This window comes from Mastomys coucha, unplaced genomic scaffold, assembly GCF_008632895.1.
Source record: "Mastomys coucha isolate ucsf_1 unplaced genomic scaffold, UCSF_Mcou_1 pScaffold12, whole genome shotgun sequence".
NCBI lineage: Eukaryota > Metazoa > Chordata > Mammalia > Rodentia > Muridae > Mastomys > Mastomys coucha.
The window spans coordinates 92,428,611-92,445,828 of NW_022196894.1; the positions used below are offsets into that span (position 1 = coordinate 92,428,611).

Consider the following 17,218-nt stretch of genomic DNA (forward strand, 5'->3'; position numbering starts at 1 on the left):
AAAAAAAAAAAAGAGAGAATATTTAGAAATGTTAATTTCTATAGAGTTTTATAATAGTAATTTTTATTAATTAAAAACTGTTGGGCTGGAAAGATGGCTCAGCCGCTAAAGGCTAGACTCAGAACCAAAAATATAAAAACTGTGAGTATGAAGTGAAAAATGTGATTATACATTTAGCATTTTTTATATATATTCTTACTAACCTACATATTTTTAGCAATTAGTATTGCCTGTGAGTTAATGATTTATGTGTATATATTGAGATACCCAGGACTATTGAATACTACTACACTTGCTTAATAATTCAAAGCAAGAGTTTTACCATCTCATTTTTATTTCCTTTTAATTTTTATTTAATTTCTGGCTTTTCAAAACAGAGTTTCTCTGTTTAGCCTTGGCTGTCCTGGAACTCACTTTGTAGACCAGGCTGGCTGAGTTCACAGAGATCGACCTCCCTCTACTTCCTAGGTGCTGGGATTAAAGGCATGCACCATCGTTGCCAGGCACATCTCATTTTTACACTACTGTACATTGATAAGTTTTATTTAAAAGTGTGCCTACAAAGTAGTATAACAACAGAAGATTGTTCTAGTAATTTATAATTGTATTTATAAAGTACACATCAATTAAATTGTTAACAAACCAACTTAAAAATAATTTACTAGTTATAATGTGTTGGTTTTAGCTTCAGGTTCAGTGAGAGACTTTGTCTCAAGGAAATAAGTTGGAAAGACATAGAGGAGAGCATGTATGAACCCTCCTTCACACACACACACACACATACATACACACACACACACACACACAGTAACAAATACATGTACCTATTCTCTCTAGATTCCCTCTCCTGTCCTTTGTATGCATGCACGCACGCACAAGGGTATGTGCACACACTCCTCCCAACATATGTACATGAAGGCATATACTACATACAAGATAACAAAATAGAGAAACCCTGTTTTGAAAAGCCAGAAATAATTTTAATGACAAAATTAATAATTTTAATGACAAAAAGTACATGTTTAGTACACTTATTCCAGGTCTTTTTAAAAATCTATATGAGTTTCTGCATCTGTAGATATATATTCGGTTTTAGTTGAATGTGTCACATTGCTAGAGATTGCATTCTCATTTTCTATGTAAATAACATGTTACTTCGATAGCAAGGATAGAAACCAAGATGTTTCTTCTGGGTGTTGGCCTCTTGATTGTCGTTGGAGGTAATTCTTTTACTTTGGTTTCTCAGCAAGGAGAACTAATGAAAATGAGAGGAAATGAAGAGTTTTCAAAGGAAAAGTTTGAAATAGCAGTTATTTATTACACCAGAGCCATTGAATATAGGTAAGAGCAAAGTAGAAAAATAAAATCCTTCTTATGTGGCAGATCAGGCTAAACTCTTAGGAGAAGTAGAAGCAGCTGGACTATAGAATATCTTCATTTGCCATGCAGACTGGGTTTCCTGTCTGGAAGTTTTAGGAGCAGGGCTGGTAGCCTGGATAAATGAACCAGCCAGGCCTCTCAAGCGCACCAGGCAAGACTGAGTCTTCTCCACTCCACCCGGTTTTCTATAGATTTCTCCAGAGACATCTGTTTCTTTCTTTTTCTATCGACTGTTTCTTTCATACTCTTAACTGATTATGAGACTTCCCCAGACTGAAGGCGTTATTGTTGAGGAAGCTCTGCTTTCTTGGAGAACTTTTAAGGGAAGTAGCAGTTGTTGAGAGGATGGGTACACATACTCTGTCCACACCTCACTCAGACACTCCATCTTCTTTCAGCCACTTTTCAGGTGTGCCTCCCTTTGTTTAGACTACTCATTTGAGCTGGGTGCTCTGTAGACTGCCCCCTTTCCTCCCTCCTCCTCCACAAGGATTGAGGGAATCCAGTTGGATATCATACCTAAAGCATACCACTCCCTACTTTGTTAAGGAAGGAATAGGTTTGGACCACCCAGAATCAGATAATGAAAATTAATAAAATTTGAAAAAGATCTACCTGTTACTACTTTTGAATTTGCAAGTTTCTTTTGTCTTTGTCAAAGTACCCAGCTTGACTTACATAAGTACTCTTGTCTTGGACAGTTATGTACTTTGTAGTTGACTAGCTTTTTAATAATAATTCTCACAGTCGTACTGTGAACTAGGTACATTAGTAATTACCTTTTGAACAACTTGAATTTCAGTCAGTAAGACTCTAAATCCTTTACTTTTTCTGTTCTGCCACATAGTTGTAAAGTTTTAAAAATTTTAAAAATATCTTAATGTGATTTTTGTTGGTTTCAGATGTAATGTGTTGTAATGTGTTTCACTGACTAAATGTTGCTTCTTTTTAAGACCTGAGAATCACCTTCTTTATGGTAACCGAGCCCTCTGTTTCCTTCGCATGGGGCAGTTCAGGTAAGTTGGTTAATTACTAATTACTGAATTCTATGCCTATTACTTATTTTAGGGAAACAGTTATCTGTCTTGCAGGTATGCAAGAAAAACCCTGAATAGTTTTTTTAAATAGTTAAATGAGTAAAAAAGGTTTTATTTATGACTGCAGCAGAATGTGAGCATATGTCATACATTAAACACTTGATGTGTTATTTAAGTCTCACAGCACCCTTAACAGGCATGTTATATTATTTTCCACATTTTACTCTTGGACATTTCCTACAGCTAGTGAGTGGTAATAATGAGATTTAAACAGACCTCACTAATGATACCAACATTGTAACATCTATAATACATTCCGTCCTTTTCCTCCATCCAACCTGCATAGTGTACTTTTGCTGTTTATTTTGTCTTATGTAAAATTAGGTAAATATCCTCATAAATGAAAGAATGCATAGAAAATTAGTGGTATTAATGGAATAGAATCATAATTTAGTTCCTTATGTTGAATTTGAACTTTGCTTTTATTTATGAGTTGAGAAAGACTGAAAAAAATACTGTGATTTTATTGCCCTTCATTTAAAAAACTTTAGTATATAAATTGTGTTAATATTAAAAAATATGGATTGTTGTATTCGGTTTTGCCTTAATGTAAGAGAATGTGTCCAAAACTACATCCCTGCTGAAAGAAATATTCAGAACACATCGAGCTAGAAAATCAAGTTAGAACTTGGGACCCCCAGAACAAGGCTGCCTGGCCCAAGCTCTTGTGGAGAGACTAGTTAAAGCTCATTTTGCCTTGATTTTCTGTTGCCTAAAATAAAGAAGGAAAACTTGAAAAGTCATTTAATTCTCATTGTTCGTAAAGAAACATTTATAGCAATGTCTTGGATGAAGGTGGTTCCTCATGATTAACTTAGAAATTTCTTATTGGGTCAGTAATAATGTTAATTAAGTGATAAGGAAAATTCCAGAAACGGCAGGAAAACCTCTGAAGAATGCAGTTTGGGGTTTCACCATAGGTTTCTTTGTGAAGTCATGAAAGCTCAGAGAACCTGTACTACTAGGTGTTTCTTAGTGAGAACACTTTTAACTGGGGATGTGGGAGAGCGGGAGTGGGGAAAGGTGTAGTGTCTTCCAAGTGTGTAGCTTTTAAAAAGTAACATTTATTGTGTTTCTTTTTTATTGTAAACAGAATACATTCTCATGGTAGAAAATTTGGAAAATACAAGAGTTTAAAAAGAAGAAAATAAATATCACCAGTAATCCAACCACCTTGGAGAATACCGCTGTATTAACGTTATGCAGCTGTTAGATGGCTTAAGCCGTGGATAATCCGAGGCTATCTAGACTAGAGGAATGGATGGGCTTGACACAGTCTTCCATCAATACCACTGTTCTCAACTGGTTCTGACAAGAAATGAGCTACAAATGTCTAGGTTATTGTTTCTGGCTAGGTCCAGAATTAACAGATAATCTGTACTGTTTGAAGGTGAATTTGTGTGCTTTCAAGATCAGATAAATAGGTTTATGACTTGACTAGCCTCTTGTGAAAACTGAAATCTAACTGAAATCTTGGCAGGCAGAAGGTTATCTATTCTCCAGCTCTGAAACCAGGGTGATTCTGCTTTTATGAGTATTTGAAAGATAGATACATGAAGAGGATTTCCCTAAACCTCTGCTACAACAAGAGGTAGCAGTAGAAACCCAGTAGGAACATGGCATGAGGGAAGAACCAAGCATAGAGCAGCCCACCTATCCATGTCCCTGCTCATGTTCCACCTTGTAGTGAGTACATCTGGTAAGAGATGGGCAGGTAGTCTGCAGGAGAGCCAGTGGTTCCTACCAGGCAGTTACCAGCATGTATCTAACACTCCCTTAACATGCAGAGCCATGCTACACTGCTTTTCTTGTTGCCTCCTACCTTCTCACACACTACTTATGTGATTTTGCTCAGTAACGCAGGAATGAAGTTTCCAGGTCTTTACCTGTGATGCAGTGACTAGATGACATGACATAGGAACCTGCTGCCAGTGATTGACATTTGTCTGGATACAGGAGGACTCTTGCTCTGAGAAGAACCTTTTAAAGCTGAATAACCAAGGTTGAGACGTTGTGAAATTCTCACATCACATGGATGCCAGCTAGACCTGTCATGGGAATCTGGCCAAGCAGCTACAGGGACAGCAGGAGATAGAGTATCTACCTACTGAGACTGGGAGACGCTGTCATCCCCATTCGGTCACAAGGCCAGACTTCCTGTTTGTTGTTATAAAAGCAGGCATCAAACTACGAAAGAACTGAAATGGAAAATGATTAAAGGCTTGAATGAATGCTAAAATGCAAAAGTGGTAATGAAATATTTTAATTCTAAAATATTAGAAAGTGAAAACATTCCATTTTAAAGATAACTTCACCGAGATTATGCTCTAAAAAGGTAAAAATGAATACATTGACTCATGACAGGCTCTGTCCTGAGTACTTTATGCATATTAATTCCTAAAAACCTTTACAACCTTGGGAGGCAGTTGCTGCTGTCTCTTTCAGATGAGAAAACTGAGGTACAGTAAGGCCCAGCAGTGTCCAGGTGTGCTTAGGTGGGTGTGATGTAGCCAGAATTCGAGCCCAGTGGACCTGGATGTTGCCTCTGTTGTTAATCACCTTGAAAAGGTGACACTAGAGTACATGGGAATGTGAACGTTGGAAACATTTTAAAACAAACGATCCGAATAGTCACACATTTATGAGGACCTGCTTATCCTTACATAACATGCAGATTAAAAACTACAAGTTTCTCTTTCATACCCATCAGATTGGCAAAAACTTAAAAGCTTCGTAATACCAAGTATTTGAGAGGATGTCGAACAAAGGAAACTTTGATACTCGGCTGGAGAAAGTATAAGTTGGTACAGTCATTGTGGAGAGCAGTCTGACAAGGAGAAGATATGTACATCTAGGTCATCCTTTCCCAACTGTCAGATGTGTACTCAAGAAGACATGTACAAGCCTTCATTGTAGCATTGTTGTAAGATTACAGATGTACACCAACATAAATGTCCATCAGAAGGGGATGGATAAATGAATTGTGGTATATTCATACAAAGGTGTTTTAAACAGCACTTAAAATGAATGCAATGTTGAGTGTCAAGCAAGTTGCAGAATGATTTGTACAGTTCGATACAAAACAATGTACATATTCATATTATTATGACATGAATTTCAAGTGTTCTTAAAATGTATGAGCATGTTATAAACCAAATGAGTGGCTATCTCTGGGGACAGAAGGAGGAGAAAGGGTTTTGAGATGGAAGAGGTGGTACACAGTGGATGTCAATTATAACAAATCTGCAAAAAGAGCCCGAGTAAATATGGCAAAATGTTAATTTCTTGCTAAGTTGGCACATGAGTGTTCTACATGTTAATATTATGTTCTCTGAATTGTATGTACTTGAAATATTTGATAAAAAACAAAACAGGTATAATTTAAAACACACATAGAAAGGAAAAAAAAATCACTGAAAACATTGAGGTTAAAATGAGAAATGATCCTGAAAAGAGTGAAACCATGATATTATGGTTAGTGGTGCAAGGAAGAAAGCCAAAGATTGAGGACTATGGTCTGGGAAACAGAGGCTTTATCCTGAAGTGATCTGTGGTGGTTATAATCTAAAAGAGACTCACTGGAGACCTCTGAGAGGATGTGGGTGAGGCCAGCGTGCACCCCTCTTGGGCTGGATGTTATGCTTGAGAGGTAGAGAGCTGGGCATCGTGTCACTGCTGCTTCATGATCTCCCGTGGAACTCTTGAGTCTGAGGATGTGTTTCCTGGACCCCAGGACTCCTGGCCTGGATGAGATTCTTCCTTGTCATGGCCTTCTAGAAGCATAGTTTTCAACACAATTATAACCATAGGCCAAACATAGAATGACAGTTGTAATTGAAGTAACCAGAAAATTTCAATTTCATATACAGGAAAAGGAATTAAGATATGTCTAATTTAGGTGCTTATAAAAACTTATGTAAGGTAATGAGTAAATTTGCCCACTTTAATTCATTTTTGTAGAACTCATTTGGGAAATTAGAATTCTTCTGGGGGTATAATGAACATTTCTAGGGGGAAATGTAATTGGAGATGGGGACATGTATCCCCAAGTATTCTAATTTGCTCTCAGAAACCTTTAGCCTTCTAATATTTATTTACTTATCTTGCAATGTTCTTTTCTATTACACTCCAAATATGATTTATATAGCAGAGACTTTAAGTCCTGTTGATATGTTTTCTGAATTTCTGAAATCAAAGGCATAGCAACCGAACCACACTTTGGTGATAATTACTTCCTCCTCCTGTGAGTGAGTGAGTGAATGTGAGTGAATGTGTGAGTGTGTGAGTGGTGAGAGTGAGTGTGTGTGTGTGAGTGGATGGGTGTGTGAGTGAGTGGGTATGAGTGTGTGTGAGTGAGTGTGTGAGTGAGTGGGTGAGTGAGTGAGTGGGTGAGTGAGTCTGTGAGTGTGAGTGTGTGAGTGAGTGTGTGTGAGTGTGAGTGGGTGTGTGAGTGTGAGAGAGTGGGTGAGTCTGTGAGTGAGTCTGTGAGTGAGTCTGTGAGTGTGAGTGTGTGAGTGAGTCTGTGAGTGTGAGTGTGTGAGTGAGTGAGTGAGTGAGTGTGATGGACACACACACACAGAACATGTCTCTGTAAGTCCACAGGTTTAGGTTTAGTATGTACTTTTTGAATTATTCCTTTTTCTCTTAATGTCGCATGGTCTGTTATTTAGAAGTACTGAATTTGCTCTTGAAAAGAACATAATTACCAGTCTTTGGAGGAGGGCAGGGTAAGGGATGTTCTCCCTTTTAAAAAGACATAATTTTATTTTATATGTATGGGTATTTTACTGCATTATTGTACCTCATGCACATAGTGCCCATGGAGTCCAAAAGTGGGTATTAGATCTCCAGGAATTGGAGTTACAGACACTTGTGAACTGCCTTGTGGGTTCTGGAAACTGAATCCAGGTCCTCTGCAAGAGCAGCATGTATGTATACTTAACCACTGAGTTATTTCTCCAGTCCTGAATACCCCTTTTTAAAAAAGAACAAAGAAGTGCACGTGATAAAGTTTTGAACTGAAAGGATCCACTGACATCTCTGGTGTGGTCTTCATTTCCTACTCTCGTCAGATCCCGTGTGTTTACATTATACCTGATGTCTATAGATGTGGTCATGTTGAACCCAGTGGGTCGCCATCTTATAAATCAGGATATAGGCAATTTGAGATTCAGTGAGACACACCCTTTAAAACTAATGAGTAGCCGGGCGGTGGTGGCGCACGCTTTTAACCCCAGCACTTGGGAGGTAGAGGCAGGCGGATTTCTGAGTTTGAGGCCAGCCTGGTCTACAGAGTGAGTTCCAGGACAGCCAGGGCTACACAGAGAAACCCTGTCTCGAAAAACAAAAAAAAAAACAAAAACAAAACAAACAAACAAACCCTCATGAGTAGAAAGCTGCACTTCATGTGCTGTTGTACGCTTTGCTTTTTATATGCAAGTTTTTTTTAAAGCATTTGTTTTTATTTATATGAGTACACTGTTGCTGACTTCAGACACACCAGAAGAGGGCATCAGATCTCATTACAGATGGTTGTGAGCCACCATGTGGTTGCTGGGATTTGAACCTGACCTTTGGAAGAACAGTCAGTGCCCTTAACCACTGAGCCATCTCTCCAGCCCTATATTCAAGTCTTAGAACTTGCATATCCATGTGTATCAAGATCTTGGTTTTGTTCGTGGGCAGCATTTTATTGGTTTTATACTCAAGTGATTCATCAGATTGTATCAATATATGGTTTGAATAGGCTACTTGAATTGGTCTGTAGATTACTTATAATTAGGATATAAGTTACTTTCAGTTAAGGTAATAGAGGTTTTTAATGATTTGGTTTAATTTTATTCAGTATTGATGTACTAATGTGTCTGTAGGATAAATTCATGATAAGCTTTTTTTCTGTTAGATGAAGGAGCATGAAAAGTTTTAAATCTAGGTTCTTTGATTTAAAACATCCTGCTTCTGTCGCTGGTTGTTAGTCAGTGTATATTTGACAAAAGCTGAGTGAATTTTGTTCGTATTTTAATAATAACTTTAAGCTACATGGGAAATAGTTAATTGTTTCGTTGTTAATCTAGTTGGACCTTGAAAGTAATTACTTGGTTATACTTGTGGGGAAGATCCTTGATAGCTAGCAGAGTTCTTGTATACTCCACATATACATAAATGTTGAAGTTTGAGAATGTCGGTAAAGAATTATCGTCTTCCATGTCCTGTCCAGAGTCTGTTAAAAGATAGTGCAGAATGGAGGCTACCAGTGACCAAGTACCACCTGCATCATTGGTGCAGACACTGGGACTGGAGCCTTTAATCTGATTGCTAAGTGGTTCATTACCGATTGATTCACCCACAGTCACAGGCAGAACCAGCCAGCAAGGGCCTGTGAACTTTAAGTCTAGAAGAAAAGGTAATCTGATGTTCTCTGTGTGTTTAAGGTCTCAGAATAAGAAATAAAAACAAAACAAATTATATGTAAAGTATTAGATTGGAGCTTATCTGGGCAAATAAACATGTTTTTGTGATAACTATAAGTTGGAACACTTGGGCTAGAACACAGTTCTCAGTGGTTAATAGTTGACACCTCAGGTCTTCCATTGTCACAGACTTGTGTGCACAATGTCCGTCCCACTCTCTTGACTGCAGTGGTCTGGATGAGCAGGTTGCACCTACTGTGTTCACATGTTGCAGTTATAAGATCTGGCCATGTGCTGGAAATCTAGTGTAATTTACACTCACACATTGCCGGGTGGGTTATTTATAATACGTGTTGTTAGAACCACTGGTAGACTGTTATGGTACCTCAGTAATACCATCCAGCCTGACTCAACAGCTAACACCAGGGTTCTAGTTATGGCCGATAACAGAAGTGAGCAAAAATAGACATAGTCCCTGTGTTCTAGCCGGTAAGCCAGTAGTGTGCAGCCTCAAATTGGAAGTGGCATATTGTGTTCAAGAAAGTGCTGGTGTGACACATGACCTGAGTTACAGAAGGGAGGTTAGGGTCTAGACTTCGCAGGTTATGTTATGGCTGTTGGCCATTAAGAGGGCCGTAAGATGCCAAAATTTTCAAAAGAGTTGAGTGTTATCTATGATTAGTACCCTTAAAAGCTCATGCTGGACACAGAAAATTGCTTTGGAGGACCTGCACCAACGCTGAGGCTGTGAGGATGCCAGGCTGGAGGAGGGTAGCTAGAGTGAGGCAGTGGGAGGACTCAGGATATTTAGAGGTGACGCTGACAGAATGGCCCTTGGTTTAGTAATGAGATATGACTAAGGTTTGTGTTCTTACCAGATTCTTACATTTTGGGCCTGCTTATTAGCAGTGGGACCCATTGGAAGAGAATAAATTTATAGGAGGTAGAATCTGACTTTCTTTCTATAAAAAAGTGAATGCCGTGTTTGGGAAAGATGTCCAAGAAGGTTGAAGTTGGAGATGCATTTGATATTGCTTAGGAAAGTAGGTTTTACCCACGGATGAATATTAGAACCAATTGAACTTTGAATCCCAGATATTCTGGTTTAACTGATATAGGATAGAGCTCGCAGAGTGGACTTTTTGAAGCCTCCCTGGTAATTAATATTACTGTTCAGGCCAGATTGAAACAACCTTGCAGTCCTTTAGGTGAGTGAGCACAAGGTAAGCGATAGAGGAGCCAAGTTGAACCTTGAATATCTGTCAGGGCAGGGTGACACCTGGCCTGTAAACTATTTACTAGTGTCCAGAAAGGCAGGGAATAGTTGTATGGAAAGAAGTGAGACAGTTTGGATTTAGAAATAAAAACTTCATTCAGTAATCAGAGGAGCAGTCAGTGGAAGGCTTAGAGCTGTGAGGAACTTGAGACAGTATCTGTAGACGACTTCTAAAAGTGCTTGGGGCAAGAGACTTAATGCACAAGGCTGTTTTAGGTCTAGCTAACAGATTGAACTAGCTTAAATGGTGAAGAAACAGGATTCTCAGGCTCCAGAAGAAGGTGTCTCTGGGTGTATGGTGGCTCTGCACTGCATGTAAGGCTTCATTTTCACCCTGAATGACTTTGAGTCAGGAAGCTACTGGCTCACTTCCATAGTGGCAGGGTGACTCCTGTGACTGCTGTCAGGCCAGCTGTTACATTCTCCAACAAAAGAAAAAGCCAGGTGTTTCTGTGATCTTTTCAAAAGTAGTACACATCCTAGGAAATATTTATATAACAAGGGAGTAGACTGGATTATATATAACAAGGGAGTAGACTGGATTATATATAACAAGGGAGTAGACTGGATTATATATAACAAGGGAGTAGACTGGATTTTCCAAAGTGGACAACTTGAAAACATCCAAATTACAGCAGCAGCCAAACAAACCCTGCTGGCTCTTCAGTCACTGTCCACCTGTCTCCCCAGACCAGTCTGCCTGGAGTTCCATTGGGTAGTTCTCTTTTTTTAAGCCATGTAAATGTGTGTGACTCTCAAAACTGTTCTCCAGGTGTATGTTGTTGCATGGACTTGCATTCACCTACTGCATGAATATACCATATTTTATCCATTGTATCATTGATGGACATTTTGCTGAGTTTCTAGTATCTGGCTGTTAGTGGTATCAAGTTGTTGAGTATATGATCAAGGACAGAGGGCATACTTGTGTTGTGCTGCAGTTCATGAGTTTCCTGTGACATACCACTTCAGTCTGCTGCACAGTATGAGAGTTTCAGTCATGTCCTTACTGACTCTTAGTTTCATTTTAGACCTGCTGGGTATGGAGTGGTATAAGCCTTTTATTCATCTAGCTTTTTTGTAACTTGGTTAAGGATACTTGAGTATTTTCTCATATCCTTACTGTTTATTGTGAAATTTGTTGGTCATTTGTTATCCCTTTGTCCCTGAGCTGAATGTCTGACACTTTTGTAGTCTGGATGTGAGTCACTGAGACATAAGTTTTACAAGTATCTTCATACTCTGAGTGTCTTGCCCCTTCAGTACTTGCTCTTTGTTTTCTTGTCACCAAAAGCTATTCATTTTAGTAATAGTGAAATGGTCCAATGAGTAGAGGCAGTTGCCACTAAGCTGGAAGATCTGGGTTTGATCCCCAGATTACACATGGTACCAGGAGAGAATAGTTCTCTCAGTTGTCCTCTGACCTCTACATTTGACCCCTTCTACAACATAAAAATATGCATGTACAATTCATTTTAATATAATGCAGTTTATCAGTTTTTCTTATGGTGAGCACTTGTTTTGTGTTCATACTCTTTTTCTGCTTTTTTTTTTTAAGATTTATTTATTTATTATATGTAAGTACACTGTAGCTATCTTCGGACACACCAGAAGAGGGCGTCAGATCTCATTACAGATGGTTGTGAGCCACTATGTGGTTGCTGGGATTTGAATTCAGGACCTCTGGAAGAGCAGCCAGTGCTCTTAACCATCTCTCCAGCCCCAATCTTTTTCTGCTTTAAAGCTACCAGAGTGTTCTATGTTGCTTTTAAAAGTTTGACTGTTTCCTTTCTTCCTTCCTTTTTTTTTTTTTTTTTTTAAAGATTAGCGTTGCTACTTAGATATGCAGGCACCTGCGCTTGGCTTTGCTGTTGAGCCTGAGGCAGTGTCTGGCATTTGTGTGAGTGTGTAAGTGGGTCAGCACCACTTACTAAGTCTGTTTGCCTTGTGCACTGTGCTATCACTCTTGTTATAGATTGGTTAGTGTAGACTCTCCTACCTGTTCTTCCACCCTTCTCTGCTAACCTAATTGTCTTTAGGAGATTTTGTTAATTTGGTTTTTCTTTTCTAATAGATTGGTATATACCTTTAGTAGGTGTTAACGTCTGATGGCATAAGTTACCTCATTTTCTTCTAAATTTTGTTTTTGTAAGTACAATGCATTGATATGTGTGGCTTTGAGATGATGAACCAGTAAGGTTATACAAGACATTTAAACTAGAAAAACAAAAGACAGACAAAGTAAGTTGATCACTGAGAAGGTAAAATATGCCAGTGAGAGGGAGTATGTGTACTCACAGGAAAGAGTAGGATGACTGTGCTGTAGGCATTTTTGGATGGTGCTAGGTTTCTGCATGCATGTGGTGAGGACTAGTGAAACAGGCTGTTAGAAATGTTACTGCAGATACATGCCAGGCCACAAACTAAGGTGTGAACCTTCTAGTACCTGACAGAGTAATACTTCCTAGTGTAGTATGTACCTCATCAGAGCAGCTTGCTACAGGTGAGAGAGTGGGCCCGGGACATCCAGAGCCCATGACATCCTTCAGGCCTCAGGAAAAGCTGCATCATCTAGTCAGGCTACTGGGGACTCCTTCTAGAGCAGTGGTTCTCAAACTGTGGGTTGTTGATCACCATACTTATAGACCATCAGAAAATGTATTTACATTACAATTCATAACAGTAAAATTACAGTTAGGAAGTGGCAGTGAAGGTAATTTTATGGTTGGGGTCACCACAATATGAGGAAGTGTTCTAGAGTCTGTACTCTGTTTAGTGTAGCTGAACCAATCTGTTATGTGAAAGACTGGAGAGTTACATTTTTGGGAATCAGTTTTGTTAAAAGGCAAAAAATAGTGTACAAAATCATATGAATAATAAGTTGAATATAGATATTGGAAAGCTATATAAGGACTCTCTGGAAACACTAAATGTAGTCCTAAGTAGCTGTGACAGGGCTCTGGGTAACTCCTCCCCTTTGTTTTACTTTTCTGCATTTTCTAACTTTGCTAGAGTGGACATTTGTTATATGGCTTAATTTTTTTCTACTAGGCTATATTCATGTAAAATTCACAGTGTACAAGTAGATACATGATAAATAGTACTTTTATGGTAAAAAGATGAAATTCTTAAATATTTTATTTCTTGTTTTTCTTTTTAGAAATGCACTTAGTGATGGAAAGAGGGCCATTGTTTTGAAGAACACCTGGCCAAAGGTAGGCTTCTTTTATATTCTACAATGAGCAAGACCTTGAACCTTACTGTTGTGTGAGAATCGGTATGTGGGATAATATATTTATATGTAAAAATTCTGGATGACATTACAGAGAACTCAAGGACAAAAAATGGGTTCCAAGAATTTACAGTCAGTTCCAGGACTTGCTGTAAGAGGTAAAGAGCATTCTAGCTAGTTAGACGCCTCAGGGTTAATGGACTAACGCAGTAAGTGGCTGGAGCAGAAGAGGGAAGGAAGACAAGGACCGTGGGAATGGGAGAGAACACAGGAGAGACTTGCTTGCCTCACTGTTAGAAAGTATTCAGAGCTCTTCCCAAGTGTTAATTTTACTTTAATTGAGGCACATCCGTCATAGTGTATATAAGCATTTCCTTTCACCTCCAGCCCCAAGGTTTCCTGAGTAACACAGGACACAAAATCAACAGCAGAAAAAGATCTACTTTGTCACAGCTCACCATGACAAGTTTAAAAGTTGTGTATGTCAAGACATGAATGTACTCAGAGGCCAGGGTGAGATAATTTGTTACACAGAACCCATATATAGCTGATGAGATTTATATACTGAAAATGCAGAGTGCTCTTAAATTGAGTAAGAAACCTGATAAAAGAGTGGGCTAATAAAAAGAGTAAGTATTCACAGAAAACTAATCCTGAATGGCCAATATAAATGAGAAAAGATGGAGGTGAGTTCTCTGTTCCTGTGTCAGGTGACTCACAACTGCTTCTAACTCTAGCTCCAGAGGATCCAATACTCTATTCTGGCCTCCCAGCCACCCAGACAAACACCCTGCCCCCCCTAAACACATACATATAAGAAAAATTTTAAATGTAAACAAGTCTTTTTGAAAATGAGGAACTCTCTATTCGTAGTAAAGTTTTAGGGGATAAAAACGGAAGGAAAGAAAACTGAACAGAGTGGCGGACCCTAGGACAGTCCCAGCAGATAGGGGAGGTGATGGTTTGAAGTTGTTTAGGTTGGCAAAAATTGAAGAGACCGAGGGAGGGTCCTGAGTGCTGTAGCCTTTGGTAGTCACAGGGATCACTGGTGGGAGTGTGAATTGCTTAAAACTTGCTTGGAAAGAAGTGTGATCTCTGCACCTCGTAATACTGGATTCTGTATACACGTGCCTTTGTGTAAGTACCCTGACAGTCACTTGATCTTATACTCACTCACCCTAGAAACCTTCTTGCAGATTTACACTTGGTGAAATGTACAAAGGCAGTCATTGAAGCATTTTTCTTTTTCTTTTTGGTTTTTATATTAATAGATTGATTGATTGAGGTAATGGGCATTGGTCCTTGAAGCTCACATGTTAACAAAGACCCCACCACTGAGCTCTCCCCTCCAAGCCTTCTCTTTTCCTTTTTGGGACAGTGGTTTCACTAAGTTGCCCTGGGTGCCCTTGAATTCATTTTGTGATCCAGGCAAGGCCTTGAACTTGTCATCTTCCTACTTTCTCCTGAGTCGTGGAGGTGATTGGTCTCTGTCCGCAGCCTGTCTTACAGCACTCTTCTTGCCTAGTAGTCTAGTGGTAAAGCAGTAAGTAGGTGGATGTGGTAGTTTTACTTGGTCAGAGTTATTATTCTGTTCCCACCCCTCCTCCCTCCGCTGTGCTCCCTCCTGTCTTGAGCACACTCACTCTCCCCCAGTCTTTCTCTGGTTCACTCTGTAGTCCCTCGGCCTCCTCAGATGTGCAGCACCCAGTTCACTGTGTTGTTTTCCTTCTATCTGGAATGCGTTCCCTCAGCATTGGGTAGCTTTTTATTGCTGGTCATTCTCCACTCAGTGTCCCCAAGTCCACTCTGCCTATTATATCAAAACACCAATCCTGACTTGTAGTATTTCCTATGTTCTTCTCTTCTTCCTTTCTCCCCTTTTTACCATGTAGCATTTTTTAAAATACACCACATGTCCAGTTAAGTAACATTCTAAGGCAAAGTGTCTATTATTTACTCTAGATTCCAAACTGTCTTGACACTAGAACTAAAGCTGTAGGGAGCAGTAGGCAGATTAGAAATGAAACCAGCAGAATAGAGAATCTCAAGTACACAGAGCCACATAGTCATAGCTGACACAGTAGCAAGTACACAGTAGTGTTACTGGCTTCATGGATAAATTACCAAATACTAGATTGTGTTAGAAATAAGTTGACTGGCTCATCAATATTTATGGATTTTAAAAAGAGTATTGAGGGGCTGGAAAGATGGCTCAGCGGTTAAGAGCACTGACTGTTATTCTATAGGTCCTGAATTCAGTTTCCAGGACCACATGGTGGCTCACAACCATCTGTGATGGGGCTCAATGCCCACTTGGTGTGTCTGAGGATATTGACAGTGTACTCATAATAAATAAATAATTCTTTTTTAAAAAAGCAGCATTGAGCAAAGTGAATCAATAAAAGCAAGCATAACATAGGCCCAGAGAGAGTCAGCAAGTTATCCAGAAAGTTGCAGAGAATTTGAAACATACATAACATATTAAAATATTGTTCTCTCTATTAGTCTCTATTTTCCTAAATCATAAAATTATTCATTTATTTATTTTACATGGGGTTTTAGGACAGGTGAAATGGACCATCAGGTAAAGCCTGATGACCTGAGTTTTTATTGTTGACAAAGAGAACTGACTCCTGAAAGTTGTCCTCTGGCTTCCACATATGCACTCTGGCATGTGTGGACATGTCTGCACATACACACTCATGTTCCAGGTAGACTGTTCAGGGCTGAATTCAGCTGGCTGGTGCTGTGCTGAGGGTGCTCAGTGCCTACTCTTTCCATAGTGATCACTCTCTTGAATTTAGCACTGGTGCTGTGCTGAGGGTGCTCAGTGCCTACTCTTTCCATAGTGATCATTCTCTTGCTTGAAACAGAATCTAGAGTGTTTTAATAAGTTTTTTGTAAAACAAGTGAGAGAATTCTTATTATTAAAACTCAGATCATGATATTAGTTGATCTTATGTCATATTTAGGAGTATTAAAGCTTCCCTCCTTTTGTTTCTATTTATTTGTTTTGTTTGTTTATTTCTTTCTTTATGGTAACTGAGTTAAAGCTTTTGTCTGTAGGCAGCTTTTTCCTCTCCAGATTGCTGCCGTTTCTTCCTGTTCCTTATGCTGTTTTAAGCACTGTCCTCAGAAAGCTGGAGCAGGCTTCTATTTTCCATCATTTTATTCTGTTGCCCATAGTCAGGTGTCCTTTCTAAGCCTTTTGTCTCTGTTATTCCCTTTTAGCTGAAACTATAAATTAGAGCCTAGGCTTCTTGGTTTTAAAGACCTTTCCCATGCAGCAAGAACCTTAAAACCCACAATGTAGTCCAGGGAACAAGAGGCCTCAGTTATCTGTAGTTAACGTGAGGGGTGGCCTCAGAGTCCTGAGGGCTTAGTTGCCGCCTGCCTGCCTGTAGGTTAATCACAGCTTTCCCTCAACTGCATTGTCTGGGTAGAATACTAGAATTGATGGTTCTGCCATGACAGAAAAGTTAGAAATAATGGCCTCTAGTTGAAGGAAGGAGAGAGAGGCAAACAGTGTGGAATCCTACTCAGTGCCATAGACAAGCAGAGAAACAGTGGGGAATCCTACTCAGTGCCATAGACAAGCAGAGAAACAGTGGGGAATCCTACTCAGTGCCAGAGACAAGCAGAGAAACAGTGGGGAATCCTACTCAGTGCCATAGACAAGCAGAGAAACAGTGTGGAATCCTACTCAGTGCCATAGACAAGCAGAGAAACAGTGTGGAATCCCTACTCAATGCCATAGACAAGCAGAGAAACAGTGGGGAATCCTACTCAGTGCCATAGACAAGCAGAGAAACAGTGTGGAATC

General features: G+C 39.3%; 1 protein-coding gene across 1 annotated transcript in view; it reads left to right on the forward strand.

The window, feature by feature from the left end:
- The window catches only part of Ttc3 (tetratricopeptide repeat domain 3), a 108,703-nt gene that overhangs the window by 20,656 nt on the left and 70,829 nt on the right, over window positions 1–17,218 (forward strand). The window contains exons 10-12 of the mRNA XM_031360615.1: window positions 1,247–1,341; window positions 2,334–2,396; window positions 13,324–13,378. Coding sequence (XP_031216475.1) covers window positions 1,247–1,341; window positions 2,334–2,396; window positions 13,324–13,378 — 213 coding nt within the window. The remainder of the gene's footprint in view (window positions 1–1,246; window positions 1,342–2,333; window positions 2,397–13,323; window positions 13,379–17,218) is intronic.